Source organism: Fusarium keratoplasticum, chromosome 9, assembly GCF_025433545.1.
Source record: "Fusarium keratoplasticum isolate Fu6.1 chromosome 9, whole genome shotgun sequence".
Lineage (NCBI taxonomy): Eukaryota > Fungi > Ascomycota > Sordariomycetes > Hypocreales > Nectriaceae > Fusarium > Fusarium keratoplasticum.
This window is the reverse complement of record NC_070537.1, coordinates 2,739,611-2,766,351: the sequence shown is the minus strand read 5'-3', so window position 1 is coordinate 2,766,351 and position 26,741 is coordinate 2,739,611. Positions and strand designations below refer to the sequence as shown.

The 26,741-nt window shown below is 53.0% G+C and overlaps 12 protein-coding genes and 1 pseudogene across 13 annotated transcripts, besides 1 other annotated feature; 7 read left to right on the top strand and 6 right to left on the bottom strand.

Moving 5' to 3' along the window:
- Nucleotides 1–1,107: 1,107 nt before the first annotated feature.
- On the bottom strand, nt 1,108–2,423 carry NCS57_01176600 (uncharacterized protein; the record flags this gene model as incomplete). The annotated part of the gene is made up of 4 exons (XM_053061466.1): nt 1,108–1,122; nt 1,174–1,347; nt 1,411–1,449; nt 1,521–2,423. 4 exons carry the CDS (start codon nt 2,421–2,423, stop codon nt 1,108–1,110), a joined length of 1,131 nt encoding a protein of 376 aa, XP_052909852.1.
- Nucleotides 2,424–2,984: 561 nt separating this feature from the next.
- Nucleotides 2,985–3,814, top strand: NCS57_01176500 (uncharacterized protein; the record flags this gene model as incomplete). The annotated part of the gene is made up of 3 exons (XM_053061465.1): nt 2,985–3,044; nt 3,113–3,594; nt 3,652–3,814. The coding sequence occupies 3 exons, from the start codon at nt 2,985–2,987 to the stop codon at nt 3,812–3,814; spliced, it is 705 nt and encodes a 234-aa protein (XP_052909851.1).
- Nucleotides 3,815–4,285: 471 nt separating this feature from the next.
- NCS57_01176400 (MFS domain-containing protein) lies at nt 4,286–6,038 on the bottom strand (the record flags this gene model as incomplete). The annotated part of the gene is made up of 5 exons (XM_053061464.1): nt 4,286–4,426; nt 4,490–4,845; nt 4,917–5,728; nt 5,789–5,931; nt 6,000–6,038. 5 exons carry the CDS (start codon nt 6,036–6,038, stop codon nt 4,286–4,288), a joined length of 1,491 nt encoding a protein of 496 aa, XP_052909850.1.
- Nucleotides 6,039–7,173: 1,135 nt separating this feature from the next.
- Nucleotides 7,174–9,890, top strand: NCS57_01176300 (Fungal-trans domain-containing protein; the record flags this gene model as incomplete). The annotated part of the gene is made up of 4 exons (XM_053061463.1): nt 7,174–7,214; nt 7,283–7,374; nt 7,440–7,965; nt 8,027–9,890. 4 exons carry the CDS (start codon nt 7,174–7,176, stop codon nt 9,888–9,890), a joined length of 2,523 nt encoding a protein of 840 aa, XP_052909849.1.
- A 230-nt stretch (nt 9,891–10,120) lies between these two features.
- On the bottom strand, nt 10,121–10,805 carry NCS57_01176200 (SnoaL-like domain-containing protein; the record flags this gene model as incomplete). The annotated part of the gene is made up of 3 exons (XM_053061462.1): nt 10,121–10,609; nt 10,661–10,717; nt 10,776–10,805. The coding sequence occupies 3 exons, from the start codon at nt 10,803–10,805 to the stop codon at nt 10,121–10,123; spliced, it is 576 nt and encodes a 191-aa protein (XP_052909848.1).
- A 657-nt stretch (nt 10,806–11,462) lies between these two features.
- On the top strand, nt 11,463–13,130 carry NCS57_01176100 (uncharacterized protein; the record flags this gene model as incomplete). The annotated part of the gene is made up of 2 exons (XM_053061461.1): nt 11,463–12,978; nt 13,039–13,130. The coding sequence occupies 2 exons, from the start codon at nt 11,463–11,465 to the stop codon at nt 13,128–13,130; spliced, it is 1,608 nt and encodes a 535-aa protein (XP_052909847.1).
- Nucleotides 13,131–13,505: 375 nt separating this feature from the next.
- Nucleotides 13,506–14,548, bottom strand: NCS57_01176000 (uncharacterized protein; the record flags this gene model as incomplete). Its single annotated transcript, XM_053061460.1, has 5 exons — nt 13,506–13,764; nt 13,823–14,067; nt 14,118–14,287; nt 14,337–14,439; nt 14,507–14,548. The coding sequence occupies 5 exons, from the start codon at nt 14,546–14,548 to the stop codon at nt 13,506–13,508; spliced, it is 819 nt and encodes a 272-aa protein (XP_052909846.1).
- Nucleotides 14,549–14,968: 420 nt separating this feature from the next.
- NCS57_01175900 (uncharacterized protein) lies at nt 14,969–15,907 on the top strand (the record flags this gene model as incomplete). Its single annotated transcript, XM_053061459.1, has 3 exons — nt 14,969–15,023; nt 15,092–15,303; nt 15,359–15,907. 3 exons carry the CDS (start codon nt 14,969–14,971, stop codon nt 15,905–15,907), a joined length of 816 nt encoding a protein of 271 aa, XP_052909845.1.
- Nucleotides 15,908–16,367: 460 nt separating this feature from the next.
- Nucleotides 16,368–17,444, top strand: NCS57_01175800 (FAA-hydrolase domain-containing protein; the record flags this gene model as incomplete). Its single annotated transcript, XM_053061458.1, has 5 exons — nt 16,368–16,559; nt 16,615–16,960; nt 17,020–17,235; nt 17,285–17,359; nt 17,413–17,444. The coding sequence occupies 5 exons, from the start codon at nt 16,368–16,370 to the stop codon at nt 17,442–17,444; spliced, it is 861 nt and encodes a 286-aa protein (XP_052909844.1).
- A 684-nt stretch (nt 17,445–18,128) lies between these two features.
- On the bottom strand, nt 18,129–19,480 carry NCS57_01175700 (annotated as a pseudogene). The gene is made up of 6 exons: nt 18,932–19,480; nt 18,832–18,880; nt 18,663–18,766; nt 18,367–18,611; nt 18,206–18,315; nt 18,129–18,160 (listed from the first exon to the last, which is right to left on the bottom strand).
- Nucleotides 18,129–19,480: a sequence feature.
- A 344-nt stretch (nt 19,481–19,824) lies between these two features.
- NCS57_01175600 (uncharacterized protein) lies at nt 19,825–21,755 on the top strand (the record flags this gene model as incomplete). The annotated part of the gene is made up of 7 exons (XM_053061457.1): nt 19,825–19,988; nt 20,044–20,328; nt 20,377–20,512; nt 20,572–20,595; nt 20,665–21,143; nt 21,199–21,233; nt 21,292–21,755. 7 exons carry the CDS (start codon nt 19,825–19,827, stop codon nt 21,753–21,755), a joined length of 1,587 nt encoding a protein of 528 aa, XP_052909843.1.
- Nucleotides 21,756–22,221: 466 nt separating this feature from the next.
- NCS57_01175500 (uncharacterized protein) lies at nt 22,222–22,720 on the top strand (the record flags this gene model as incomplete). The annotated part of the gene is made up of 2 exons (XM_053061456.1): nt 22,222–22,258; nt 22,311–22,720. 2 exons carry the CDS (start codon nt 22,222–22,224, stop codon nt 22,718–22,720), a joined length of 447 nt encoding a protein of 148 aa, XP_052909842.1.
- Nucleotides 22,721–23,445: 725 nt separating this feature from the next.
- Nucleotides 23,446–26,441, bottom strand: NCS57_01175400 (uncharacterized protein; the record flags this gene model as incomplete). The annotated part of the gene is made up of 3 exons (XM_053061455.1): nt 23,446–25,877; nt 25,932–26,195; nt 26,264–26,441. 3 exons carry the CDS (start codon nt 26,439–26,441, stop codon nt 23,446–23,448), a joined length of 2,874 nt encoding a protein of 957 aa, XP_052909841.1.
- Between the last annotated feature and the right edge of the window lie 300 nt (nt 26,442–26,741).

The following is a 26,741-nucleotide window of genomic DNA, read 5'->3' as shown; positions in this document are numbered from 1 at the left end:
CCGTTTTTAACGAAAAGATCAATAAGTAACAACTGTAAATGCACTCCTCAACGCCTGAGGACGGACTCGATTGTGTCAACACAACACAGCGAAGATGGCCCGTAGCCTTCACCTTTCGTCCGAGGATCGCCCGGGGACAAGAGAGTAAACTGAACCGACTACCTGGGCATCGGGCAAACATGGCTTCAGTCACAAGAATCAGCCTCCCGTCTACGAATGGCGAAGCAAGTTAACGACGATGGCCGTTCCTCACCAATCTTCCCTTCTCTGCTCGAGATTCCAGTCTCTGACCTAGCACTGGCTCACTGACTCACTTGTCGCCCCAGCGGTCCAAATAATGGCGGCCACCAAGTACAGCCTCCAGGACGTGGCCGAACGAAACACGGACGGTGCGGTCTACGTGGCAATCCACGGCAAAGTGTACAATTGCACTCAGTTCATCGAGAATCACCCGTCTGTCGCGTCCTTTCTCCTCTTCTCCAATCGTCGCATAGAGTCCGTTCTGACAGACACACCAGGGGCGGCGCAGAGGCCATACTAGAATTTGCAGGCACAGATGCCTCACAGCCATTTGACGAGATTCAACACAGCCGTGATGCGCTCGATATACTCGACACGTTATGTGTTGGCGAGCTTGAAAGCGACTCCAGAAAGGTAAGGCAGGCTCTTCTCCTGCTACGCAGAGCGAACCAGCATTCCCATCAAATACTAACACCACTAAGGTCAACAACGGACCAAACCAACATTTGTCTCAGAGTCAAGCGGGCAAGGGCGGGTTGGCTGGGCTCGGAACTGCTGGAAACGTCACGCTGTGGCTTCTCTTTTGCTTGGCCGTATATTATGGAGTATCCACATATCCATCCGCTTAACTACAACACGTTAAAGTAGCTAGACGTCCATATTTCAAGACTCTGGTCCGTCAGCAACCATATTGCCTAGATAGCTACGTAACTAGTGTTGACTGTCAAATACTGCATAGATCCATGTGGGAAGAGACCCTTTGTCAGAGCCGACATGAACCAAAGGGAGTAATGCTGGACTGTGATGACGATCAAAACATGTGACTCTGTACTCGCGCCATGTATCTCTTGCAGCGTCTCGCTCGCATCACCAAACGTCCTCCTAGACACTTCTTAGCCACGCAAATAGAAAGATGACGGGGGGTTTTCTTACATGATAGAAACGAGACTGCTTCATGTCCCTCAGCCTGTCTTCGGCTTCATCTTCCGAGATCCCCTCTCCCTTGATCAGAATGTCGCGGAGGGTGGAACACACACCCTTGCCCATGCGTACATCGCCACAGACGTATACGGCCCCGTTGTTGCGAATAACGCGAGTCACCGCCTCCTATTTTTCCATCAGGATGTCCTGGACATAGACCTTTTTCTCTGTCTGTCGAGAAAAAGCTACGTGCATTTGGAACTTGTCGCCAAGTTCATCCCGGTATGCCTGCGTAGATCTCCTGTCAGCTAGGTCTATCAAACCACGTCGACGTCTTTGAGCATTGTCCCGATACTTACCGACCACTCTTCCTTATATAAAAAGTCCTCATCTGCTCCGCGACAGCTATAAAATAGCGTGAGAGTTCCGATTTCCTGGCCCTGTCGTTTCTGCTCTACCCTTTCTCTGATGAATCCACGGAACGGTGCGACACCTGTGCCGGGGCCAATCATCAATACGGGGACAGACAGATCCTCTGGAAGCCTGAAGCTCGAGGTGCGGACGAAAACTGGGAGGGTTGGAAGACATTCGCCCTCGGTATTGGAAGGCAAGATCTTAGCTCTAGGGACGAGGGACACTCTGGCTTGACTAGAGCCAAAGATGAAGTTGGATGCCACGCCGAGAAAACGACGTGAGGTTCCAGGAACGGGAAGTGACTGCGCCGAGACCGTGATAGTGGGTTTTTGCCTCTCTGCGGTGGCGGAAGATGATATTGAGTAGAACCTGGGTTGAAGCTTGGGCACGCACTCGAGCAGGACTGCAAGTGGCACCGTCACAGCTTCACCGCCAGGGAAGAGGTGCTCCAAGAGCAGAGCCGTGTTGAAGTACTTGCATTCTGTTAGCTTCAAGAACTGGCTCTTGTCTGCTCCAAGTTGCTTGAGAGCAGTGCGTTGGGTCTCATCAGCCACAAAGTCGACCATGACAGATAGCGACTGACGAGAGGCAGGTCCGCATATGTCGAGATGGTAAAGAGCAAGATCCTCCACAGAAATGATAGACGGAAATGGTGTTTGTGATGAGAAGCCGCCCTCTCTTCTGTGGATCGAGATGACCGTCTTGCGCTTTTCCCACAGTCCAAACTTTTGCAAGAAACGCTCGACTTCGGCCTGCGGATTTGTAGGCCAGGCCCCAAGGTGATCCCCCGTCTCGTAGAAGAGGTCAGAGCCTGAAAGGTCAAGCTCGACATGAACAGTCTCTGTCATGGGTAGATACGAGACTGCGCGAGGAGCGAATGGGAACGACTTGCCACAGTTGCAGCAAAAGAGATGCGATGGTCGCAGTCATGGTCAGCCGGTTGGATAGTTTGATCTCGTCCCTCTTCTCCCGTTACTGCTTCATACGTGAATTAGACGGTACGCTTCAAGATCAAGTCGCTCGTCAGGTACTCACCCCCAGGTTCCGTGCCGTTTGTTTGCCTTTTTCCATCCAACACATTGAGACGGACAACAAAGATCTTATTGACCATTTTGGGTATTCAATAACCGGTAACCAGTCTGTTTGTCCGAGTCTACATCAAAGACTACTATGTAGTTAGGTCCCTGCCGATGAAGACTAGGCGATGCGCAGTGTGGAGCTCTCTGGAAGTTGTCCCGGAGGCGCAACTTCGGCACGGGGCAATGTTCGGATGGTTTCAATGAATCCGACTGCATAGCCGCTGACGCTGCTTCGATTGGCCCTAGTCGCGCTACTAATAACAGCTAGGGACCCCTCGAGGATAGATCTTAGTCCCGCAAGGATACCGTTACCCGAACTCGTCTTTTACCATGGCTCCCAAGTTCTTTGTTCTTGCTCGGGTTGTCAGCAGAGATAGAGCTCTTGAATTTGTGAGTGTGACCCCTTGTCATTTCTCTCGTTGAAAGACACGCCGCTAATCTTGAGCCCTATTCCACAGTGGAGAGAAAGGCTTGTCCACCTTTGCGAGGTTTCCAAGACAGAACCCTACGGCGATTCATACTACTGGGGTTACGATTTAGACGGCGCCAAAGACACACTCTGGGGATTGGAAGGGTACACTCACCCCATCGGCTTCTTCATAGACCATGTGTCATCCGACATTTTCAAGCGCGAGATGGAGCTTGTCGATAGGGACAGGCTGCTCAGAACTGTGCAGGGGCTCGGGAGTCCAGATTATGACCTCCATCATTACGACCAGTACGGCGGGTACCTGAAGCGGGAGGATGACCCCGATGCCGACTCGAAGACCAGCGTCGTGGTGGCAATTCACTACTGGGCCGTTCAAGAGAGTCGGCGAGTAGAGGTTCTGGACCGTCTGGTCAATTTCTCAACACAAGCTCGCCAGGCCGCCGTCAGGCTGCAGAGCGCGCTGGTCTTGAAAGAATGCAGGGACATGACCCTGAGCACACTGTGGTTGCGGTGAGTTTCCTAGGCATATCATTGATCAACCTTTCTTCCAGCGCTGACACCACTCAGCTTTGATTCATTGCAAGCTTGGGAGGACTTGCAAATTTCAGACGAATACAAGTCACTTGCTGCGGGCATGGAACCCTTGACGAGATCTACGCAAGTCCACCGTTCGCAGATATTTAATGGACACCTTGGGTTAAAGGATACGGGTGTGGTCGCCGAGGCATAGACGGCTTTGCTCGATCCAGTAATTGTTGGTATAACACTACTTGTTCAGTTGTGCTGCTCTTCTTCCTCCAGTTGAGATGCCAAATACGACCATCAAAGGTTTTTTTGAAAGAAATTCATGCACAAGACAATGCTTTTGGAGTGCAACTTCCCTTCATTTGAGACATAAAAGAGAGGAAGAGGTAGTCCACTTAGAGGAATTCCATAAAATAAAGTAGGTGTGATAACTACCTAGAAGCGTATCCTCAAAATTATCACGTCATTTTGATTTTATTATTATGATGAGGGAAAGTGCAGACATTCATTAACTACTACTAGTGCTACCTTGATTCCCAATCCTACTCATCGCCATAGCTTCTCCTTGATGCTCCCCGTAATCAGCGGGCCAGTTGTGTCATGAACTTCCTTACTGATCCGAGTAACATCGGATTCCAGGGAGTCCCATTAGTGCTTAACAGCAACAAGCCTACATCTACTTGCTAACAGTCTCAATCCTCAGCTCATGGCCGCTCTCGTTTAGGTCCTTCTCATGCTCAGCGCCCACTGCAGGGGCAAGAGTCGCAACTGGCTCACCGAATTTGGCATTGATCTCTTCCAGCGAGAGTTTTGCAGTCTGCAGCGTCGTATCTGTTAGTCTTGGTCTCCCCCGAAGGAGGTTGCTCCAAGCGAAACTTACCTCTGGGCATACAAACATCATGACGATGGAAGAAGCGCAGCAGACAGAAACCATGACAAGGTAGTACTTCCAGCCAATGTTCTCCATCGCTAGAGTTGCCGGGCTGGTGTATGCGATAGCGCAGCCAAAGAAGGTGACAATGCCGAGGGTGTTGCCGTAGCTTCGAAGGTGGGTGGGCCAGATTTTGGAGATGTAGATGTAGGCCGCGCAGTCGACGGTGCATCCGTACACAAAGATGAAGAAAAAGTAAAAGGCAACGGCTGCATTGGTCCCAGCAGTGTTGTCGGAGCCGAGGTAGCACTTCTGCAATACGGCCTCAACCACAAGCATGGCGCTACAGAGAAAGCCGCCACCAACTACACCAGGTGAGTTAGCATGAAAGGTCCTACGCGCGTGGCCATCGTTCGAGAAGGCATGTGTAACTTACCCAGAAGCTTGACTCTCCCTACCCGGTCCACAAGAAGCGCATTAACATAGCATCCAAGTAAGGCACAAACGGTCCAGACGATGGACAGTCCGAGCTGCAAGGTAGGTCCGTAGCCAAGTTTTCCAAATAGAACAGGAGTCAGATTAGCAATCACCAGAATGCCGGTGGACTGCCCCATTACCCAGGTCAAGATGGAGCAGATGGCACGATGGCGTAGTGCCGGGGTTCGGAAGATGTGCACGTAGCCCACGGGCAGGGACTTTTCAGCTTCAATCTCAGCCTTGATCTGAGCCATCTCAGTGGCAGCTGTCTCGTTGTCTACACCATCCTTGTGCTTGTGGAGACTCTGGATAATCTCCCATGCCTCGGGGTACCGGCCAACCTCACAGAGCCACCGTGGAGACTCTGGCAGTACCATCAACGAACCCAAGAGCAAGAGACCAAAAAAGGTGAGAAGGATGAACTGTAGTCGCCACTGGTACGGTGTATCCACGTAGTTGAATGCCAGGGCCATTATGGATGAAAAGATGTAGGCGTAAACAATGGAGATGGCGTGGTTACCGACCAGCAGTCCTCGAACATGAGGAGGAGAGATCTCGCTCATGTAGACAGGACAGTTGGTGATGACAATTCCGGCCCCGACACCGCAGATGAACCGGCCCACGATGAACATGGCGATGTGGACGCTGCCAGCCTGTAGTGCGCCGGCCAAGATTGTGAGAACTGCTGCGGAACCAGTGGCTATGCGCCGCCCGAATCGGTTCGAGATGGGGGCTTGAATAACGGACCCTATAAGCCCTCCACCCAGAAAGCTGTTTCAAACCGATTTGTTAGCCAATGCAAGTTGTTACCCAGGCTCTTCCCAAACGTACACTCCGAGAATGCCTCCTATGACAGAATCGGCATTTCCGTCACTGAGAAATTTGTTGACAAAGGATAGTTGCACAAGGCTTCCGGCGATGGCATTGTTGGAGTATCCAAACACAAAACTTCCCATGCCCGCTACCAGGATGGTCTGGTTTTCAGGTTAGCCGGCGACACCGAGTTAATGCCTGACTGCCTGTCAGGAAACGAGAGACGAACATAGATATTCCCAGCCGTGACTTTGGGGTTGGTCGACATGATGAAAGAGTGGGCGTCTGCCTGTGTCTCTTTCTACTCAGTTCACTACAGCGTAAAGGAGGAGTCGAGAGTGTCGAGATTGACATGGACACGACGAAGTAGCCCCTGTCTTATACGATGCAAGCTATTCACTTCAACAAGAGATTTAAAGTGAGTTTCAAAGAAGGTCAGGGTGCTATAATGTCCCGAAATCAAGCCGTTAGTTAGTTAAGTAGTCTGCTGCCAATGGCTAAATGGGGAGGCTGAACGGGTAGTAATGTGAAAGATTGAACCGGTTTAGTCTTCTGACTCCAGATGTTTTCGGGCCAATCTATCACCAATTGTAGCTGAGTCTAGATAAACCCCCTGGCTGTTATAATTAAAAAAAGCTCACGGGCCCTCCTTCAACTGCGAGTCGACTCTTTAGTTCACAATTGGGTCGTGTCTTTTGCATGTTGTTACTCTCATGTGAACCACCATTTCTAACTTCTGCTCTATAGGGTAGCATCCACACATCTGCATAGACCATGGGTTGTCTGTCAGGTTTCCACTCTTTGTACAAGGGGCTCCCAGAAGGACGGAAATCCCCCTCCGTTCACTCACGTCTTCGACCATTGATATGGACACTTTTGTAATTAGGCCGACGTGAAATTAGACCGATGAGGGGAAGACAGACGGACCACACCCACCAGGCTGAGGAGGAGCCAATGGCGTGGCCTGTTCTTTTCCCCAACTTTCGCCAAAGGGCATGTTGGCGTCGAGACAGGGTTCCCCGCCTTGAAGACTGATCCCAGTAGTCTGGGGAAGCCCTTGGCAACCAATCAGCATGCTTCTTCCTCAAGCCACAGTTCGCTTGCCAGGGAGTCCTCTTTCTTTTCCCTGTGATCCCATTGGCCTAGGTCCGGCCGAGGGCCAGGCTTGCCCACCGAGAGTCGATCTTCAACCTCGAGGTCTGGGACTCGGACTCTCTTCATCCTCTTTCCTACCGACACACTCGTCCAATCTCTGACAGCGGGGCCTCAAACTCGGAGCAATGAGCGAACACGCAGAAAGACGATGGTCCTCAGACCAAGGGGCCCGCAAAGACATCTCCGAGCTCGCCTGCAACCTGTGCAAGAGGCAAGTAAAACTCCTGAGCTGTCTTTGAGATGGCACAATGCTAACTCGACTGGCTCTATGTAGACGCAAGACGAAATGGTAAGAGAAGTGATGGACGAGTAGCCGTGAACGAGCCTTTGGAATAACTCGCTGATGATTGGGCAAAGCGACCGCGTTATGCCCTCCTGTGGCCCCTGTGATAGGACGTCACAGTCTTGCGCCTATCCGTCCAAACGAATGAAACCTGGGCCAAAGCTTGGTAAGTCCCTGTGAGAGTTATCTTGCCTGGGAGTTCTGTCCAGGTTGTTGGGTTTGGCAAACCAGCTGCTGACGGACTTTATCCTCACCCCCCAGGCTCACGACTCCGGGAACGCAGGCGACCTCGCAACAGGTCACACCATGGACAGAGCAGCTCGAAAAACGAAGGAAGCAAAGGTGGCAGCAGCGAAAACGTGCCCAAAGACGCCATGTCCATGTCGCAGGTCCCTTCAGACCGTGACACGCTCCAAGGTCACATGCCCAATCCACCGCCAGGACATGAGGCTCGCCCGAGCATCACCAGCCTCATCGATCTTGCCTCCTACCCGCCTTCGCCCATATCGACGGTTTTTGACGATGCATCTACGGATGTGTCGGACTCTTCAGACCAGGCGGCCGCAAATTTCGTCCGCGCCATCAGCCTCTCCTCTCTCATCCATCCTACCCATGAATCGCGTCAAGAGCCCCCATCGCAGCAGTCGGCAGCTGCAGCTTCGTCTGACGGCTTCTTCATCAACCTCGTTGGAGCCCAGAGGCTGATAGACCAGGCCTGCGACGCGCTGAATATCTCAGTAGATAACCTTCAGACACTGTACGTCGGCGACTCGCTCGCTGTGCAATGTCCATGATGCACAAGCTGACGCGTAACCTAGGACCGACCTGTATCTCGACAACATGACGGCCTTTTCCTTGTTTCATCGCCCGACTTTCGGGGCAAAGATACAGACCATCACGTCCCTTTCTACCCTGGTAGCCCTGCTCGCTTCCATGTTCTCCGTGTCGATCAAGTTCTTTCCAGCGTGCTCAGAGGCGGGCGGCCCTGACGCTGGTAGCTTGCCATCGTCGGATCAGTTCCACAAGATAGCCACAAAAGCACTTGATGATTCCCTTAGGGAGACGGACGATGAAGTCCCATCCCTTTCTGTCCTACAAGCCATGGTTCTTTGTACCTTCAATGAGTTGATTCGAGGTGTCAGGGGTAAGGGCTGGCGACTGCTAGGCTCGTGCGTTCGGGTTGCTTACGAGCAGCATCTTAACCTCATAGACTACGGCGCCCCGATCCTACCTCCGCGCGATGAGGATGGTATCCGGCGATGGGTTGGCAAGGAAGAGGAGCGACGCTGCTGGTGGGCTATATGGGAGATGGACGTCTTTGCCTCGACGATAAAGAGATGTCCCTTGGCCGTCGACTGGTCAGTGAACGAAACCTATCTCCCGATACCCGATCACGATTGGTTCAATGGTCAATATCGCCAGAGCAGCTTCCTCCACCTGCAGCCATGTGAGAGATGGAAGAGGCTGAAGAAGTGTGACAACGATAGCCCGACTGCATGGTTCATCGTCCTCAATTCGATAATGCGAGATGCCCAGGCCTTGGCGAGAGGCAGTCTACAGGGCATTCGTTCTGACTGGAGAGGGCAAGACGAGACGACTGATCTCCAGCAGTACTTCAAGAACGTCTTTTGCAAGAAGTCCCCTGTCGCCGGTGACCAGCAATTATACTTTCTCAGCCAGGCTCTGCAGCAGACCGTCTCTTCCCTGCCGACGAAGCTCGCATATCAAGGGGAGAGACTATTCTCCCATGCTCAAAGCGCGCAGGCACCACCAAACTCGGGGTCGTCGGCTGCCCAGGCGACACTGGTGGACGTGGCACGCTATTCTCTCTTCCTTATGACACAGTTGGCACGCTTTCAGATTTTTCACCATCAAGCATTCGGCGAGATCGCATCGGGCACACTGTTTACAGAGATTGCCCCTGATCCACCCTTCGGTTGGACGTCAACCCCTCGACCTCCTGCAGACGCCATGTCAAACTGCGACGGCCTGCGAAACTGCCTCGAGGCTGCCGACAACATACAATTTGTATTACAAAACGCTCCCGAATGGCATGTCAAGTGGTTGAACCCCTTTCTGGCTAGCACGGTGTGGCTGGCTGCCTCGCTGCAGATCCTCCGCAAGGTGTATGGGCTTGGCACGGAGGCCGAGACAGAGTCCAAGCTCGCCTTCCTCCGACTCACCTGTCAGCGGTACTCACTATTCTGGGGCACACCTCTCACGCTGTTGCGTAATGTGGACTCGTTAGAGAAGCTTCTTAGACACAAGAGAAGGCTTCTGGCAGAGTTGGAGGTTCGTTCTGCAGCAAAGCAGCGAGGGGCCAGGCTAAGGTCAGCGGGGGCTGCATCCAGTCCAGCCCTCGCAGACATGAAAGATGGCCTCGAAGGGAGATTGAATGAAAGCCTTGATGGTATGGATCCGCTTGCACCCACCGACTTTATGCCTGAACTTTTCGACCCGTCGGCCTTCATTCCAGACCTCGAAGGCTTTGCACCAGGCGCAAGGACCCAGACTGCCTCAGGCTCCCCCATGACAACTAACTGGATCGGTTTGCTATCTGAGCGAGGCCAACTAGATGACATCTCTTTTGATTCCTACGCCGACCTCTTCTTCCCTCTTGCTCCACCCCAGGAAGCTGACCAGTCACCGAGAACTGGCAGCCTCGCTGTGCCGAGAGGTTAGGTACATGATGGGCTGTCATACTCAAGGATATGGCTCTTTACATTCGCTGTCCGGGTGTTTATTGTGTCAATGCCACAGTCATGATTGTCAAAAACGTTCGCAATTGAATTCAGGAGCTATCAAAACATCAATCGACACTCATATGCTACTACAGCGGGAAGTGAACGTCTCTGCCCGTACACAAAGCTATCTGAACCTATTCGGTCCTTGCTCTACCCTGAGAGCCATCGCTACGCCAGCTTGGTCGCCTTGACTGGGTCGAGCGAGGCTGTGAAGTCGGCTTGCTTGGTTTTCATATCGGTGGGGAAGCTCAGATGCTCATGAATCCACTTCCACTCGCCTTGGCTATTCTTCCTCGCGATCCCAGTCCTCCTGAAAGCCGTGTCGAACGGCACCCCACCGGCAGTACCCCAGGTGTGTTGGATCATGGTGGAGAAGGCATACTCCTTGGACAGGGCAGTGACTTCAAAGTCCTTGTACTCCATGTGCCCATCGTTCCAGTAGGGGAAGATGGATTCAAAGTGCTCCTTGAAGCTGCCTCGGATGGTGTTGCCAAACATGTCATAGCTAAGCATGTCTTCGAAGTCATAGAAGCGGCGTGCTCCGTTCATGCCGTTGGCAAAGTCCTGGCGCGACTCATGGTTCCAGTAATGCAGCCAGCCACGGTAGAGCTGGTCAGTCACCTCCTGCTCTTCCTTGGCAAGGCTTGGGTTGTGGTACTGCGGCACAACGTTAATATGAGGATAGAACTAGGCGGTATGAATGCATACCTCGGTCGGTGGCATGTGTAAGAAAGTCAACGCCTTGCTCGCATCACTGTAGGCGGCCTGAACGGAGGGAAAGTCAGACAGGACACGATCTTTTCCGGCGAGAACAGATACTCACATCATCTTTAACAAAGCCGTTCTTGTCCATGTCGGTCGTTGGTCACAGCGAGTTTACCCTGGTCTGGGAGAGGAGAAGGAATCGAGGGAAAATGGTGTTGTCCTGCACACCATCGACTGCTGGCCAGCTGCCTATTAAAACCATGGCCACACAGTCTGTAATTCACCGGATTAAGCAGGATACGAGGCCCGGGGCAATGAATGTTCGTTCATGCTGAAGCAATTGAGCCGAGGAGTCGCCCGTGAGAGCGGGCGACTTGATGCTGGACAATGCAGGGTTGCATCGCCCGACCTGCTCACCTGGCTCGGTGGAATCTGGGCATTGAGCCGATCGTGAGAGTTGGCCCGACGTATGGGACAGGATTACTCCGCGCCACACCCAAGGTACGAAGAGGTAGAGCGTGCTGGCTGAATCCTTGCACGAGGACTCGACTCGCAAGTCCATTGAGCCATCTCACACAACAGGCGGCGGGCTCGACGACCAATATCTCCTGGACAAGATGAGCACATATGTCTGTCGTATCTATAAAGGATGAAGCTTCCCTTGCGGGTCTTGGTTCCAACGATCCCAAGTTTCCATCACAGTCGTTCTTGATACAGTAGACAAACAACATCGCCGACAAAGACAACAACAACAACAACAACAACGATAGCGACAAAAAACAAAACCTAAACACCACCGTCAGTCATGGGTTCCGTCTCCACCCCCGAGTACGATGCCATCATCGTAGGCAGCGGCTTCGGAGGATGCTACGTACTTCGCAGGTTGAGAGAAGCCGGCCTCAAGTGCCTCGCCATCGACGACGCCGGTGATCTCGGAGGCGTCTGGTACTGGAACGCCTACAGAGGTGCCCGTGTCGACACCCCCGTACCCCTCTACGAGTTCTCGGATCAGCAGTTGTGGCAGGACTGGACGTGGTCGGAGAAGTACCCAGGCCGCGATGAGCTGCGAAGATACTTTGATCACGTCGAATCCAAGCTGCACCTCAAGAAGGACATCCTCTTCAACACGCGCGTTGTGGCCGCTGAATTCAACCAGGCTGAAAACATCTGGAACGTTGTCGACAGCGCGGGCGTCAACCGCACGGCGCGCCACTTCATCCTCTGCACTGGATTCGCTGCTAAGCCATACATCCCCAACTTTCCGGGTCTCGACAGCTTCGCCGGTACCTCTTGCCACACATCCAAGTGGCCGCAAGAAGGCATTGACTTCAAAGGCAAGCGAGTGGGCATAGTTGGCAACGGTTCCAGCGGCCTCCAGGTCATTCAAGATGTTGCCCCGGAGGTGGCTCACATGACCGTCTTCCAGCGAAGCCCGACCTACGCCCTTCCCATGCGTCAGACGCCTCTACAAGACAAGGATCAGATCAAGTCACAGTACGCCGAGATCTTTGAGCGTCGCGTGTCCAAGTTTGCTGGCCTTGACTCCGAATTCAGCCCTAAGTCGGCCGTCGAGGTGTCGGACGAGGAGCGAGAGGCCTTCTTTGAAGAGATCTGGACCAAGGGAGGGCTCTCCTTCTGGTTGGGAACTTATCAGGACGTTATCCGTCACCCCATCGCCAACAAATATGCGTACGAGTTCTGGCGCAAGAAGACCCTCCCTCGAATCGAGAAGCCCGAGATTGCTGAGCTTCTGGCCCCTCGGGAGCCCCCTTACTACTTTGGCACCAAGCGCGCGACCCTGGAGCAGAGATATTACGAGGTCTACAACCAGGACAATGTCGACTTGATTAGCACCAAGGCCAACCCCATCGTCAAGGTTGTCCCAGAGGGCGTCATCACAGAGGACGGGAAGCTTCGGGAACTCGACATCCTGATCTTGGCGACCGGATTCGACTCTGTCACCGGCGGCCTCCTCTCCATCGACATCAAGGGCGTCGACAACCTGGCCCTCAAAGATAAGTGGAAGAACGGCACCTCGACCGAGCTGGGCATGATGACGGCCGGGTTCCCAAACATGATGTTCCTGTACGGACCCCAGGGCCCAACCTCGTTCTGCAACGGCCCGACCTGCGCCGAAGTCCAGGGCGATTGGATTTGCGAGACTATTCTTCGTCTCCGGCGGGACAAGTGCCAGTTCATCGATGCCACTCGCGAGGCCGAGCAGGAGTGGCGCGACCTCGTCCAGCAGATAGGTGATCAGACGCTGCTGCCCCAGACAAAGTCGGAGTACATGGGTACCAACATCCCCGGCAAGCCTAAAGGTATGTTTGCTTTGCAACTTGTGGCACGTGGATCGATCTTGAACTAATTTTGTGATGCAGAGATGCTCAACTTTCTCGGTGGATTGGTGGAATACACCAAGCAGATTAACGGCGCTTTTGAGAAGGGCAAGAACTGTTTTGTCGTGTATTAGTTGACATCGGATTGTAGCAGACGATCTCTTCTCGCTTTTATTTGGACTTGAATGGAATTATTTTAAAATCACAGTCTCTTCCTTCTTTGCGTAGTCAATTGCGTGTTAAATGACGATCCCAGTATCTCAGCCAGCTTTCTACTCCTAACAAGAGAGCGTCATATTTAAGCCCAATGACTTAATACTTAGACTTGAATCACTACGGTATAATACTTTGTTATCAATGACTTTTATAAAGCGCTTTAAGAAGCTCTTGATCTCTTAATAGACGTTTTTTACAGCTCTTATTTATTAGTTGCGACATATAACTCGCCTACTCATCACTCACAACAAAGCTCTCACAGACTTTAACTGGGTTTAATAGCCCAACCGTATTCAGCATGCTAGATATCCTCCATCCACGTTCCAATGCGCTGTAAAGCCCTCAATTTTAGCTTCGTTCTGACACAGATGATCAATGTAACACTCACCTCCTGTCACGTAGGAAGCCTCGTCACTCAGGAGAAAGCACAGAACGTTTGCCACTTCCTCGGCCGTGCCCATCCTCCCAAGAAGTGTATCTTTGGAAATACTCACCGAGTCGAACAGGCCTGCAGATTCTCCATCGCGGAAGATCTTTGTATCAATCGGTCCCCTGTTTGAAGTCTGTCAGCAGAAGACACTGTTGTGTTGAGAATCGATCTACGACTCACGGCAGAAGAGAGTTGACCCGGATGCCTTGCTTGGCGTACTCGCCTGCTGCTGACTCTGAAAGTCCGATTACGGCAAACTTGCTGCTGGAATATGCGGCGTTGTGAGGCAAGCCACGCCTACCAGACGTGCTTGCGACGTTGACGATGGAGCCTCCAGGTCGGTTGAGCAGCGGCAGCTGGGCTCGCATGCAGTGAAGGATGCCGTTGAGGTTGACGCTCAGGATCTTGTCCCAGTCATGCTGGTCCTGTGGCAGTCAGTATAAGCGGTGATTTGTCTTAAGGCTGGGACACTCACGATCGTCTCAATGGTCTGCTCTCCCGTCCCACCGGCTACTCCAGCCACGTTGGCAGCGCCATCAAGCCTACCAAAGGTGCGATGCGCTGCCAGGACCCATGCCTCTACATCGGCTCGGATGCTGACGTTGAGTCGTGTGACGGTCGTGTTTTCGAGCCCCAGCCGCTTGCCTGCTCAAATCAGATTCCCATCATCTACCCATCATGCTGACCAACTGACATTCTTCAGCGGTAGACTCGAGACCACGAATGTCCAAATCACTGAGAGCAAGGCCCGAGACTCGCTTCGAGGCCAGCCGAATTGCGGTGGCGCGACCGATTCCCTACAACAATATAATTAGCCACCCCGCCAGCCAAGGTGCGCGGGGAGAGGGATGAAGCTTGACTCACCGACGCGGCCCCGGAGATGCAGTAAACTTTGCCCTCGAACATGGTTCAATGTCGTCACGTAGGTTGCTAGAGAGAGACTGAAATTGAATTGAAGGCCAAACGTGATTAATTTTGCTGTATGCCATCAACAAGACCTTTTCAAGTCACTTTTTGCTTCCATCGGCATGTCGCCGGGCCAGCTGTATACCGAAGCCGATCAAAGGGCCCCACTGCCGGGCCCCGGACGGACCAACGTCGGCCTGATTTCGCTCTGTTGATGTTGAAGGGCGGAGCACTTGGCGAGGACCGTTGGCCGGAGAGAGGGACTGTGGCCCGGCCCTGGATGCTTCTGTTCAGATATATCCCAGGGGCCAATCTCTGCTGGTAGCAGTGTCTAGGTGATCCCCGATGAGGAATTTGATGAAGGGGTGCGAGAGACTTTGAAGCCAATTAACACTTGTCGAATCATTCAGCTATTACACCATGCAAGGAAAGCTCGACGGAAAGGTGGCTGTCGTCACAGGGGCGTCGTCAGGAAGTGAGCTTGTGCCCCCGAGGGAGACACCTATAAGAGCCCAGACAGACCAGAGCTAACATCTCTGCCAGTGGGACGCGCCATTGCAATAGCCCTCGCTGGCGAGGGTGCCAAGATTGCTCTGTGTGACCTGCAAGAAAAGGCCAATGCCCAAGGCTACGAAGCAGACGTGGACAAGACCACAGGCGACATCATTGCGGCCCAAGGCGGCGACTCTATCTTTTTACAGACGGATATTGCGAGCTCGACGGCCGTGCAGGAGACCTTCAGCCGAGCCCTTGAGGCAAGTTTTACCATCTCCTATTACTGAAGTACACCAGCTAACAGAGATGGAGCAGAGGTTTGGGAGGATCGACATACTTATCAACTGCGCAGGCTACTGGGCACCGTTCTGCTCATTTGCGGACGAGTCGGAGGAGCTCTGGGCCAAGATGGCGGCGGTCAATACGCTCGGCACAGCCAGGATGAGCCGCAGCGCCATCAGACAGTTCCTGAAGCAAGAGCTTGACGAGAAATGGGGCAGCCGGGGACGCATCGTCAACATCTCATCGTGTGCCTCGGTGACTGGCTTCCCCGGCGAGGTGGCATACTCTGCCACCAAGGCCTCGGTCGACCACATGACACGGGCTGGAGCACTAGATCACGCCAAGGACAGCATCAACATAAACTGCGTCGCGCCAGGTGTTGTTGCCACGGGCATGGCGCGCGGGAATCTCGAGAATAGCTCCATTCATCAGACCATGGTCAAGGCAACTCCCTGGCCCCGTCTCGGGACGGTGGATGACATCGCGGCGGCTGTTCTCTTTCTTTGTTTGCCTCAGTCGCAGTGGATTACTGGACAGGTTCTTCCTGTAGATGGTGGCATGACCATTGGTGTCTCACCGTGAGAGGGTTCAAGTGTAGAGATAGTCACATAGTTGTCAACACAGCTTTTTGCTCGTCGAGTGCCATCTAAGCCGAAAAGTAGTAGTAAGCCATCAATTTACCCATATAGGACTCAAATTAATTGTGGTGGATGTTCTGTCCTGCTCAGTGAACGTGTTCTTTATTCGCTGTGGCCAATGGCCTCCTTTGAAGACGTCCCCAGACGTGATAAACTTCTGCCTTGCCTGGCACTACCGCCCATTCCTCGCTTTAGTCTGTCCGTAATCGGAGGAATTTTCTCATAGCTTCGGCGGAAATCCGTCGGGGGGGATTCTGCCCGAGGTGCGTCCTCCTAATTAACCTCGACCCGCTCACATGTCATGTACAAAAAGCCCAGGCAGATAGTCTTGAAGAAGAGTCGAGACAGTCCCAAGCCGTATCCTGCCGTCAATCCCATTCAGACTGTCTAGAAGGTTACGAACAATGGCGCGCAAGTGGACACACCTCATCCGCTTCATCGCTGTCGAAGATGGCTTGATTCATCGCGGCCAGCTTCGCGACACATCCATCGACGTCGGCCTTGCTTGCAAGGAGAAGAAGAGCGTACAAGCGAAACTGATAAATGGATCCGCCTTTGATGGCAGCGTGACAAGCCAAGTCATGACGGTAGATCAGGTACGTCTGTCATGCCTGTTCTACGACCAGGCGTCCCTAATCTACTCTTCCGCAGCTCCTTAGTCCCCTCGACGTCTCCGAGGTACCACTAATCCGATGTATGGGGCTCAACTACCACGATCACGCCAAAGAAGCCAACATGCCCGTGCCCACCCATCCTGTGCTGTTCATCAAGCCTAGGACGGCGCTCAGTGGGCCTCATCCCCGCAAGATCTACATTCCCAAGTTTGTGCAGGATGAGACAACCGACTACGAGGCAGAGCTCACGGTGGTTATTGGAAAGGATGGAAAAGACATACCCGAAGCCGAGGCGATGGACTATGTCCTTGGCTACACCTGCGGCAACGACGTGAGCGCCCGGACGGAGCGGTTCCGTAATAGCCAATGGTCCTTCTCCAAGGGTAAATGATTGAAACAGCGCTCGACGGCGACACCTGGCTGACTATCAACGTACTCCTAGGACTGGATCATTCCGCGCCCATCGGCCCCGTCCTGGTATCTCCGTCCGCGATCCAAGATCCTCAGGCCCTAGGCATCCGGGCCACACTGAATGGTTCAACTGTCCAGGACTCTCACACCAAAGAAATGATCTTCTCAGTCGCCAAGACGATTGCGTTCCTCTCCCAAGGAACCACACTGGAGCGCGGCACCGTCATCATGATGGGCACTCCGCCTGGTAAGCAGTGCACGGGAGCCCTTCACTTGAAGCTGCTGACACGATCAAGGTATTGGAATTGCCAGGGACCCCAAGATTTGGCTCAAGAGCGGCGACGACATGCGCGTGTCGATTGATGGAATTGGTAGGTGGGATCAAACCTTGGTGCATTGTGTTGCTAACATGGCTATTGCGCAGGTACTCTCATTAACGAGGTTTTCTATGAGTAGATAGTGACTTGTAACACTTCTTGAATAGAGTCTAAATAGAATCGGCTAAATCTACACGGATAAACTTGTGTATTCGGATTTTGCAGCACTCAAGAAGAGGTCAAAGTGACATTTCCTAGGCGTACCCTATGTCAACAGTTCTCCCTCCAAAGCCAGGGCAGTGGCGGCATTCTAGGGTAACAAGAATCGGAGGGAAAGAACAAACCGAGTATTTGAAAGCACACCTATTGCATCAAAGACTGTTGTTGGATGTTTGTGGAAGCAGTGGAAGAGTCAGAGGAGCAGGAAAAGCCGTTGTTGTTAGTGACACCCTTAAAGAGGCGATCAGCTACGCTAACAAAGAACAAACTATAACCCACACAAGAGGGGTCTGTGCCCTTGGGGTTGGCTCTTCTACGGTACTACTCTAAGCCTGAGAGAATCACACAAGGTGAGAAGGAGAACTGTAGGCCAATTAATAGTCCGGCTGCGAAGGTACAGGCGACCCCTTGGGGAGAGAACTCTCGTTGTTCATCGGAGACCTCAACGCTATTGCTATCCTACACCCTTCGGGCTGCATGATCCTGTCCAAAGTTTGTTCAATATGTACCACCGACATGCTCCGACATGCTCCGACATGCTCCGACATGCTCCGACGTGCCCACTCCTACTGGCCACTGACGCCCAATGCGCACCGCGCCCCCTTTATGTGAGAAATCCGTCCGGTAAGCGGGGCCCTAAACATGTCAGTACTTCATCTCCAAGGATCAAACACAACTCACCCCAGACATGAAGCCCGTCGGGTGTGGCAAGTTCAATGTTGGTTTTGGAGTGGCAGTTGACTTGATCTCCATCGACATAGTGTTCGACGATGAAGCCAGACGGGTCGTACCTGATCCCCCAGCAAGTCAGCAACAAGCCAACGCAAAGACATTCTTCTCACCAGTAGTCAAAGATCTGGCTGCCTAGAACGTGCCGCCCAACGCCCCAGCAGTTCTGATAGCCCTGGTCGCGCAGGTAGTCGTGCCCAAGCACCTCGACGTCAAAGTCGTGGACCTCGAACGAGGAATGATGGACATGAGACTTAGGACCTTCGAAAATGAAGAAGCTGTGGTGATCTGTAAAGGTTTCACCCAGATCCAAGTGTATGAATGAGGCAATGTGCCGCCCAGTCTCGTCGTGTTGAATCTGCGTCATATCGTGAGCTCGAGATTGAATCAATGCGTTGCGGCTTCTTACGTCGCTTGGAACAAAGTTGAAGTTTGAGGTGTAAAAGTCAAATGTCTTTTGGAACTGGGTCACGCAGAGTCCGAAATGTCCCAGCTTGTGGATGAGCGCCGGTCCTGAAGAGGCGCTTGTCAGCGAAACTGGCACGCACTCGCCTGTGTGTATGGGAGAGGAATTTTACCCTTCTCAAATCGTTGGAACTCGTTACCGGCTCGGTTCTTCTTATGAGGCTTGAGGAGGAGGTTAGCTTTAGTCCAGTTGAAAAGAAGGAGCCAACTGACAAAGTTAAAGTCGAGGTACCGGTAGTCCTTGGCAGGTTCCACAGGCGTCTGGCCATGGACTAGATGCAGAGGCCAGCCATCAATGGGGTCTTTGACTGTCACGCACCGCCCTCCGCCTGGCGCCTCGTCGAGGTCGTAAATTTCAGTGGCGTCTGGAAAGATGGCGCGGGCCTTCTCGAGGTCCTCGAGGGATTCTACCACCAGAGCGGCCCCCCCAAACTCATTGGCAGAAGACTCCTCTAGGCAGTAGAGGAAGGGTTCACTACCGTAGCCTCTGTAGTAGATCCTCTTCCCCTCTCTCTTGACCTCTATGAAACCAAAGGCCGCCAGGAACTTTTCGGCCTTGGCTGAGTCCTTGTGTCTGTAGTATACGTGCCCTAGTCGCAGGACCTTGATCTTGGAATCGTTGGGCTTGGTCATGGTTCGTTGAGAAAACGGTCTTGGTGTATCTGATCTGCACGGCAGTAGGGGAACTGTTCGTCTAAGGATAATACCGACCAGACACGGCCGCACTCTCCTTATGAGAAGGAGGCGAGCGGCCAAATCTTGCTCTACCAGATTGTGACTCGAGTTGGCCGATGTGAGTCGGAGAACGGAAGCCGGCCGGTGGGGCCGACCGGCCGATATTGTGCCGTATCAAGGTCCGGTGGATTTTCGGGGCGACTTCCGGCCACCAGACGCACCCGCCCGTTTTCAAGTTCCATGCTTCCTACCTAGTCAGTCCGAAGATGTTCCACGAGGGGCAAGTCTTTCGGCTTGCTCAGCAGTCATGAGGCCCTCATGAAGCCTTCCGAACAGGATAACAAGCTGAGCATTTAGGCACCTCGCCTCCGCTCCCTTCCGGGCCAGCTTCAAGCTGTTTTCTCACCTTACCCTATTTCCACTTAGGCACTATGAATCTCAGCATTTCCTTGTCATTCGCCGTCATCGGCCTTTGTGCCGTCATCTACCGCGTGTTGCAGATCGGCAAGCGGGATCCTCGCATGCCGAAAGGTCCCCCGACGGTGCCTGTCCTGGGCAACGCCCACATGCTCCCAACCACGGGACTCTATAAGAAGTAGGGGCGAACTCAATGGATATTGTTCGATGCTGACTGGCGTGTCGTGTGGCAGGATGAAGGAGTGGACCAAGATCTACGGCCCCGTCTTCTCCCTCAAAATAGGACCCTCAAACACGGTGGTGCTCTGTGATCGGAAAGCCATCCACCAGCTTCTGGTAGAGAAGGGAAGCATCTATTCCGACAGGCCCCCAAGCTATGTCGGAAAGTTGCTCACACAGGGCGATCATCTCGCCTTAGAGCAGATGGATGTGACATGGAGAGAGAAGCGGAAGATCATTTCGCACAATTTCTCGCCCAAGCAGCTTGACGAGAACCATTTTCGCGTGCAGGAGGCAGAGTATGATTCCGTCAGAGGTTGATACTTCCCAAGGCTGACCCGGTATAGGGCAACGGTGCTTATGAGCAATCTGTGCAATAACCCCGATAACTTTTACAGCGAGATCCGCAGATACACGGCTTCAGTAGTCACCTCCATCACGTATGGATGCCGGGCCCCAACTTCGGACTCATTCTGGTGCCAGGTACTTGCATTCTGTCTCGTAAACTCGTGACATGTATATAAAAGCTGACTAGATCGTAGGGTGTTTACAATGTCATGGATAAGGTAACTAGAGTGGACCAACGCGAGATCCACAGGAGATGCGTATGCTAACCTCTCTTTCCCTGAACCTAGTGGACTGCCGCGATGGAGCCTGGGGCAAACCCTCCCGTAGATGTCTTCACGTGGCTGCAATACATGCCCTCGTCGTTTGCTTTCTGGAAGCGTCGCGCCATAGATGCTGGCAAGACCATGGATGGAACATGGGGCGAGGCACGTCGCCGAGTTGAGGAGCGCCGGGCGAAGGGCGAGAAGCGAAGATGCATCATCGACACCTTACTTGACGAGTACGAGAAAAAGGGGTGGCCCTCATCGATCCCCCAACACGCCTTTACGAACCTGCTGGGGGAAATCATCGAGGGAGGGGCCGACACAACCGCCGCTCAGCTTCTAACCCTGATTCTGGCGTTTGCCCTGCATCCCGAGGTGCAGACCAAGGCTCGAGCGGAGATCGATGCGGTCTGCGGTGCGGAAAGATCGCCGCGATGGGACGACTTTTCAAGGCTTCCATACATCAATTGCATCGTCAAGGAAGGAATGCGATGGAGGCCTGTGTATGTCCACCTACAAACGAAAGGGAATTACTGCTAGCTGACACTCGAACGATAGTGCCGTTACGGCTTTGCCGCACAAGGTCCGCCAAGGTTTGTTCTACTTCTCTAGCTACTAGTGTTCGAGAGCTGACCTCGGTGTGCATTCTAGACGACGAGTACCAGGGCATGCTGATCCCCAAGGACTCCACCATCTTTATCCCAACCTGGGCAATCCACCACAACGAGAACATCTACAAAGATCCCGAAACCTTCGACCCGGACAGATACGCCCAGCATCCAAGGCTTGCAAACGACTACGCCGGAAGCCCGGACTGGGCCAACCGCGACCACTACAACTACGGGGCGGGCAGGCGAATCTGTCCAGGAATCCACCTCGCGGAGCGCAACATGTGGCGCATCGCCTCCAAGCTGCTCTGGGCCTTTGAGTTCGCCGAGCCTACGGATCCCAAGACTGGCGAAGTTATGCATCTTGACCCTGAGGCGTACAACCCAGGGATTCTGCAGGCTCCCCTTCCGTTCAAGGTCAGCATCAAGCCACGAAGCGAGGCACATGTAGCGACAATCCTTCGCGAGCACGAGGGGTCTCTTGAGTTCTTGAGCCAGTATAGCTAGGGGATCGGGCGAGTAATATTAAAGAGCTTATAAGTATTTAGCTATTATACGAGAGACCGATCCTCCCGACGAATGGCAGAGTGTCTTTGGATCAAGTTCAAGGCTAGCCACAAGGCACTTAATCAATATACCTCCCCACCTACTGCGCGAATTGTTGAGCAAATAAATCATGACAATCGACAAACCAGCAGACGAGGCTCGCAGCACAGTGTTGATGTGTTTTGAAATGACCCTCTGGACGTGCTGGTGCGGTGGGCTGCCTGGCAGCTGTCAACCGCTGGCGGAAAAAATAACACAATCATCAACACAGCATTCAATCGAATTCTACCAGATCAACGCAAACACCATCTTTCCCCTCCTCACAAAAGTCTCTTGGCTGTATTTGACGCCGCTCCCCTCGCCTTGAATTACCTCTCTTCGTCTCTCTTCGTCGCCCGCTTCCCTTTCTTCCATCATCAACAACACAATGGCCCGCTTCCAATCCTCGCACCGCAACAACCGTCGTGGCTCACGGCCTCGGACACAACGCCTCAGACACCATCGGTCCACTCGCAGAAGCCATCATCAGGTGCCTCGATATCATTTCCAAGCTTTGGGAGGTCGCTCTCAGCCCCTTTGGGGCCGTTTCCCCCACCATCAACCTCCTCCTCCACCAGTGGCCTCCGCCTCTCCGTTGGAGAGTGGCCTCGCCCGCTCCGTCTTCGATCCCCCCAGCATCACCACCGCAATGCCACGCTTCCCACCGTCGCGTGCCAACCATCGTCGCAACGCACGGCCTCAGACACAACGCCTACACCGTCCTCGACCTTCTCGACGCCGCCCCCAAGCTCCTCGGGGCCACCTCTCCCATCACCAGTCACCCCTTCGGCCAGTCACTGATGCCTCCACCTCGACAGATGGCCTTGACGCGCAAGAACCTGGAGCTGAGGAGAGACCCATCGCCATACCTGACGATGCAACAATAGCCGCTGCCCCAGAGAATGAGACCGGACAATCTCACGCGTACTTCGTCACCCTTCGACAGGTTGGACGCCTGTGCATGTATCACGGCCAGATTGAGCAGCGCAGCGTGGCGTCCTCAGGGGAAAGACTCTTGCGGAGCGTGTCCGAGGATGCTCTTGTTTTTGGACCCGCGGACGACGACAAGCGTCTCGTTTGCGCTCGTAGATGGGGATCCTATTGCCGCGGTGAAGAGGGTCATGGATAGGCTCATCAGGGGTGCGAGCTTCGTCAATGGAGAAAACAGGATGGAGTTATTGGATGACAGTATGAGAAGGTTCTGGCTTGAAGAATATGGATATGAGGCAGATTCTACTCCGGCTCTATGAAGGGAACCATGGGACTCTTGGTCCGGTGACAGGCAATTCTTGGAGGCGATGTCATCAACAGCCCAGGGGGCGGTTTCACACTATTCTGGTAAAATCAAGTAGCTACCATCTTCATGGTTAGATGTATATACTGCCCGAATTCTCCATGATATTACACCTGGCATGGCCCTGAGCTTACCGTACATCTATGTCTACTCCACTATCTTACCATCCAGCACTTGCCGACGAGGTCAAGCTCCGCGACGGGCCGTCTCTCGGTCTCGACTAGACATGATACCTGACGACATTGCTACGGCACAAGCAAAGTTGGAGCCGTGGTAGTTGCTCTATAAATAACCTGCCTAAGATAACAAACTTCTGCTTCAAGCCTCGGCTCCGGGTACGTTTTTCAACAGGTTTGCAATTGCAAAATGTTCATTCTTTGTCGCGAGTTCAATAGCGCGTTTGAAGCCCATTCCATTGAGCACATTGCCCCTTGCCCCAGCGTTGAGCAGCAACTGGACCATATCCAAGCGACCATGCTCAGCAGCTCCCTCGATAGCGTACCGACCCTCAACGTAGGAAGGGGCTCCATTGACATCGGCTCCGTTGTCAATAAGTCGTTTAGCGAGCATTATATCGCCAGATATGGCAGATCCTTGAAGAGCCGTGATCCCGCCATAAACGGCGGGCTTAGCATTGACGTCAGCCCCGTTGTCGAGAAGGAACTGCACTAGGTCCATGTCCGGTTCAGTTCTGGAAGTGGCCGCTTGGAGTGCGGTCCGCCCAAATCGATACGCTGGCGCCTCATTGATGTCGGCCCCACGGCCAACTAGCATCTTCACAGCTTCCAACTGTCCGTTGGCTGCTGCTAGCTGAGTCGGCGTCCTAGGCTCCCAGATATAAAACTCATCCTCTTCGATTGTCCGATCATGCCATATGTGGTTGATGATTGCATTGCGCTGAGGCTCAAGCATGCGAGCCAGAATCCCGTCCCACCTTCTTTCTATCGCGCCATGAAGTGCTGAACTTGGCTTTCCGTTCGGTCGATTAACTGGAGCATTAGAATCCAGAAGATAATTGCACAGACCAAGAAGTCGGTCTCCCGGAATAGCAATCCAGTTATGGCAAGCAGCCTCGAGGGCCGTTACTCCACCCACTAACAAGGCGGGTGGACCGAAGATGTCAGCCCCTCTGTCTAGCAAAAACCACGCAGTTTCAGGAGTCTCGCCCTCCAATGCTGCTTGCAGTGCGGTACGGCCATCCTTCAGATATGCCGGTGCATTTATATCCGCTCCATGGTCGAGAAGGAACTCAAGCATTTCCAACTCTCCCATCCTGGCCGCCGCTTGAAGAGGATTCTCTTCGAGCCCAGGAGTGTTTACGTCTACTCCCAAGTGAAGCAGGAAGGCTGCCAAAGATGTATGGCCAAGTTTTGCTACCTCGACCATAGCTTCCATGCCTTGCTCTTCGAGATTCACGCCAGCCTCGATGAAGATTTGCAGGAGCTTAGAGTCGTTCCTACGAACAACGGTTTTGAGAATATCATCCCCGTTAACGTCCGCTTTGTACTTGATCAAAAGCTCACAAACCCTGCGAGGTTGCTTGTGTGACTGCAGAGCGGTTCGAAGAGGCGTGCTATCCAAACAGGGGCAATTGGGGCTAACTCCGTGTTTCAGCAACGCGTTAGTGGCCGCGATATACCCTAGCCGGATAGATTCACTCAGCGCTTGCTCGAGCTGTTGCTTTGAAACCGTTCTTCGCTGCCTTTGTAGATAGGCATTGAGGGAGTCGTTGCCCTCATTTGCAGCATCGACCAAGTCTCCGATTGTGAAGCCTACATCGATGGCTCCCATGTGTTCCTGCAGAAGCCTGTAGATGTTTCTGCAGTTCAACGAAGACCATTGCATGATGTCCTGCTTTTCCACTTTGCATGAAGTATTTGCGTTGTGTTTCAAGAGGACGGCCACAATATCTGACTCTTTCGACAAAACCGCTCTCGCAAGCGGGACTTCATAGCCTGCACCATATGAGAAAGATGCCTTGTTGACATCGGCACCCAATTCGAGCAGAAACGTAACCGCATGGACGTCTTCGCGGCTCACTGCCGAATAGAGAGGAGTTCGTCTGAATCTTTCTCCGTCCACGTTTGCTCCTTTTGTAGCAAGCATCCGCGCAAGATCGAAATGGTTCCCTTCAACACAAAGATGGAATAGCTCAACCCCTCTTCGCCCATGGAAGCAAGTCGGACTAACCCTTGAGAGAACTAGTTTCATGAAGTCCATATCGCCGATTTGTAGTATTTTATCCAGGATGCTGTCAAATTTGACGCCAAGATCCATCAGTGCGGTCAGAAACTTGACGTTCTGAACACGAACAGCAGACTTCAGAATCTGAGTGGCAAACGCATGGATTGTTGGTGTGTTGATTTGGAGGAATCGCTCTAGGTGTTCGGTGTATTTTTGGTCAATAACCCAATTAAGAAAGGTGTCCATTCGGGTGTCCATAAGTTTGTTGTTGGACGCAAAATACGCGGCGAGGCTGAAGATCGCGGACAGACTGGAGGGACTAGTCGACCGGGAGTCAAGGATGTGAGCAATCTTGTGGGATAGCTCCCCCTCACATCTCTCAGGTATGGATCTTTGAAGCTTGTTTGTGACAACAGAAACATTTTCCGCAAGCTGATGATCCGATATTGGCCCGAGTAGGTTCAATAAGACACCTCGTCGTGTCTCAGGCGGAAGGGTAATAGACACGCCTGTCGGCGACAACAGGCCTCCATCTAGAAGAGGATGCATCTGCAAAGTTGTGAAATCTGAACTCACGGTTAGTTTAGAAAACGAGTTGAAGCTTTGGGAAGAAATCACACCTAGCTGCTCGAGGGTGGTTTGAAGCTTAAACCACGGTAGATTCGTCATGAGTTGAAAACTAGGGCGGGTATCGAAAATCTCGAAGTTGAAGAATTGAGAAATTGGCGACAGTCTTCTTCCTGAATATTGTGGTCTCGGGGAACTGGTGGTTCCGGGGCTGAGTGGATCTTCCACCATTGTCACGGAAGGTTGGCGATACGGCGTTGGCCGATTTAGCTCGCCATCTCCGTCCAAGTCCCACATCCCTAGCGAATCAAGCGAGACTACCACTCGATTGTCAGCTTAAATCAGAGCTGTGGGGTAGTATATCTTAGGGGGCAATATATCTTACAAGAGTTGTTAATGTCAGCCTCGATTTCCATAGCGTCGAGTTGAACTATCTGTTCCAGCTCGAACTGCATGTCGAAGAGAGCCTCCCGAGGTGATTCTTGGATAGAAACTTGAGGCTCATGAGACTCTACCTCATTACCCATAAGCGTGTTTGACGGATCAAGATTTGCTCCTGGCATGTTTGCCGCCGCCAATGGTGGAGTCCGGACGGATATCCTTCCAAGAGATGGATTTGGAAGCCCTTTTGGTTGTCTTAGCAGACTGCATAACAACAAGATGTCTGCTCACTTACGATTTGGGGGTATAGTAACATGAGGCCTACGCCTGTGTCGTGCCGTCTCTCGCCTGTGTCTGTGTCGCGCCGTCTCTCGCCTGACGCGGTCCGCTGGCAGCGGCCTCTCCAGCAGGCAGGGCTCAGACTTCTTCCCAATTGCCGCGCGACGCTGGATTTCCTGGTCAATCCAGATCCACTCGTCGGC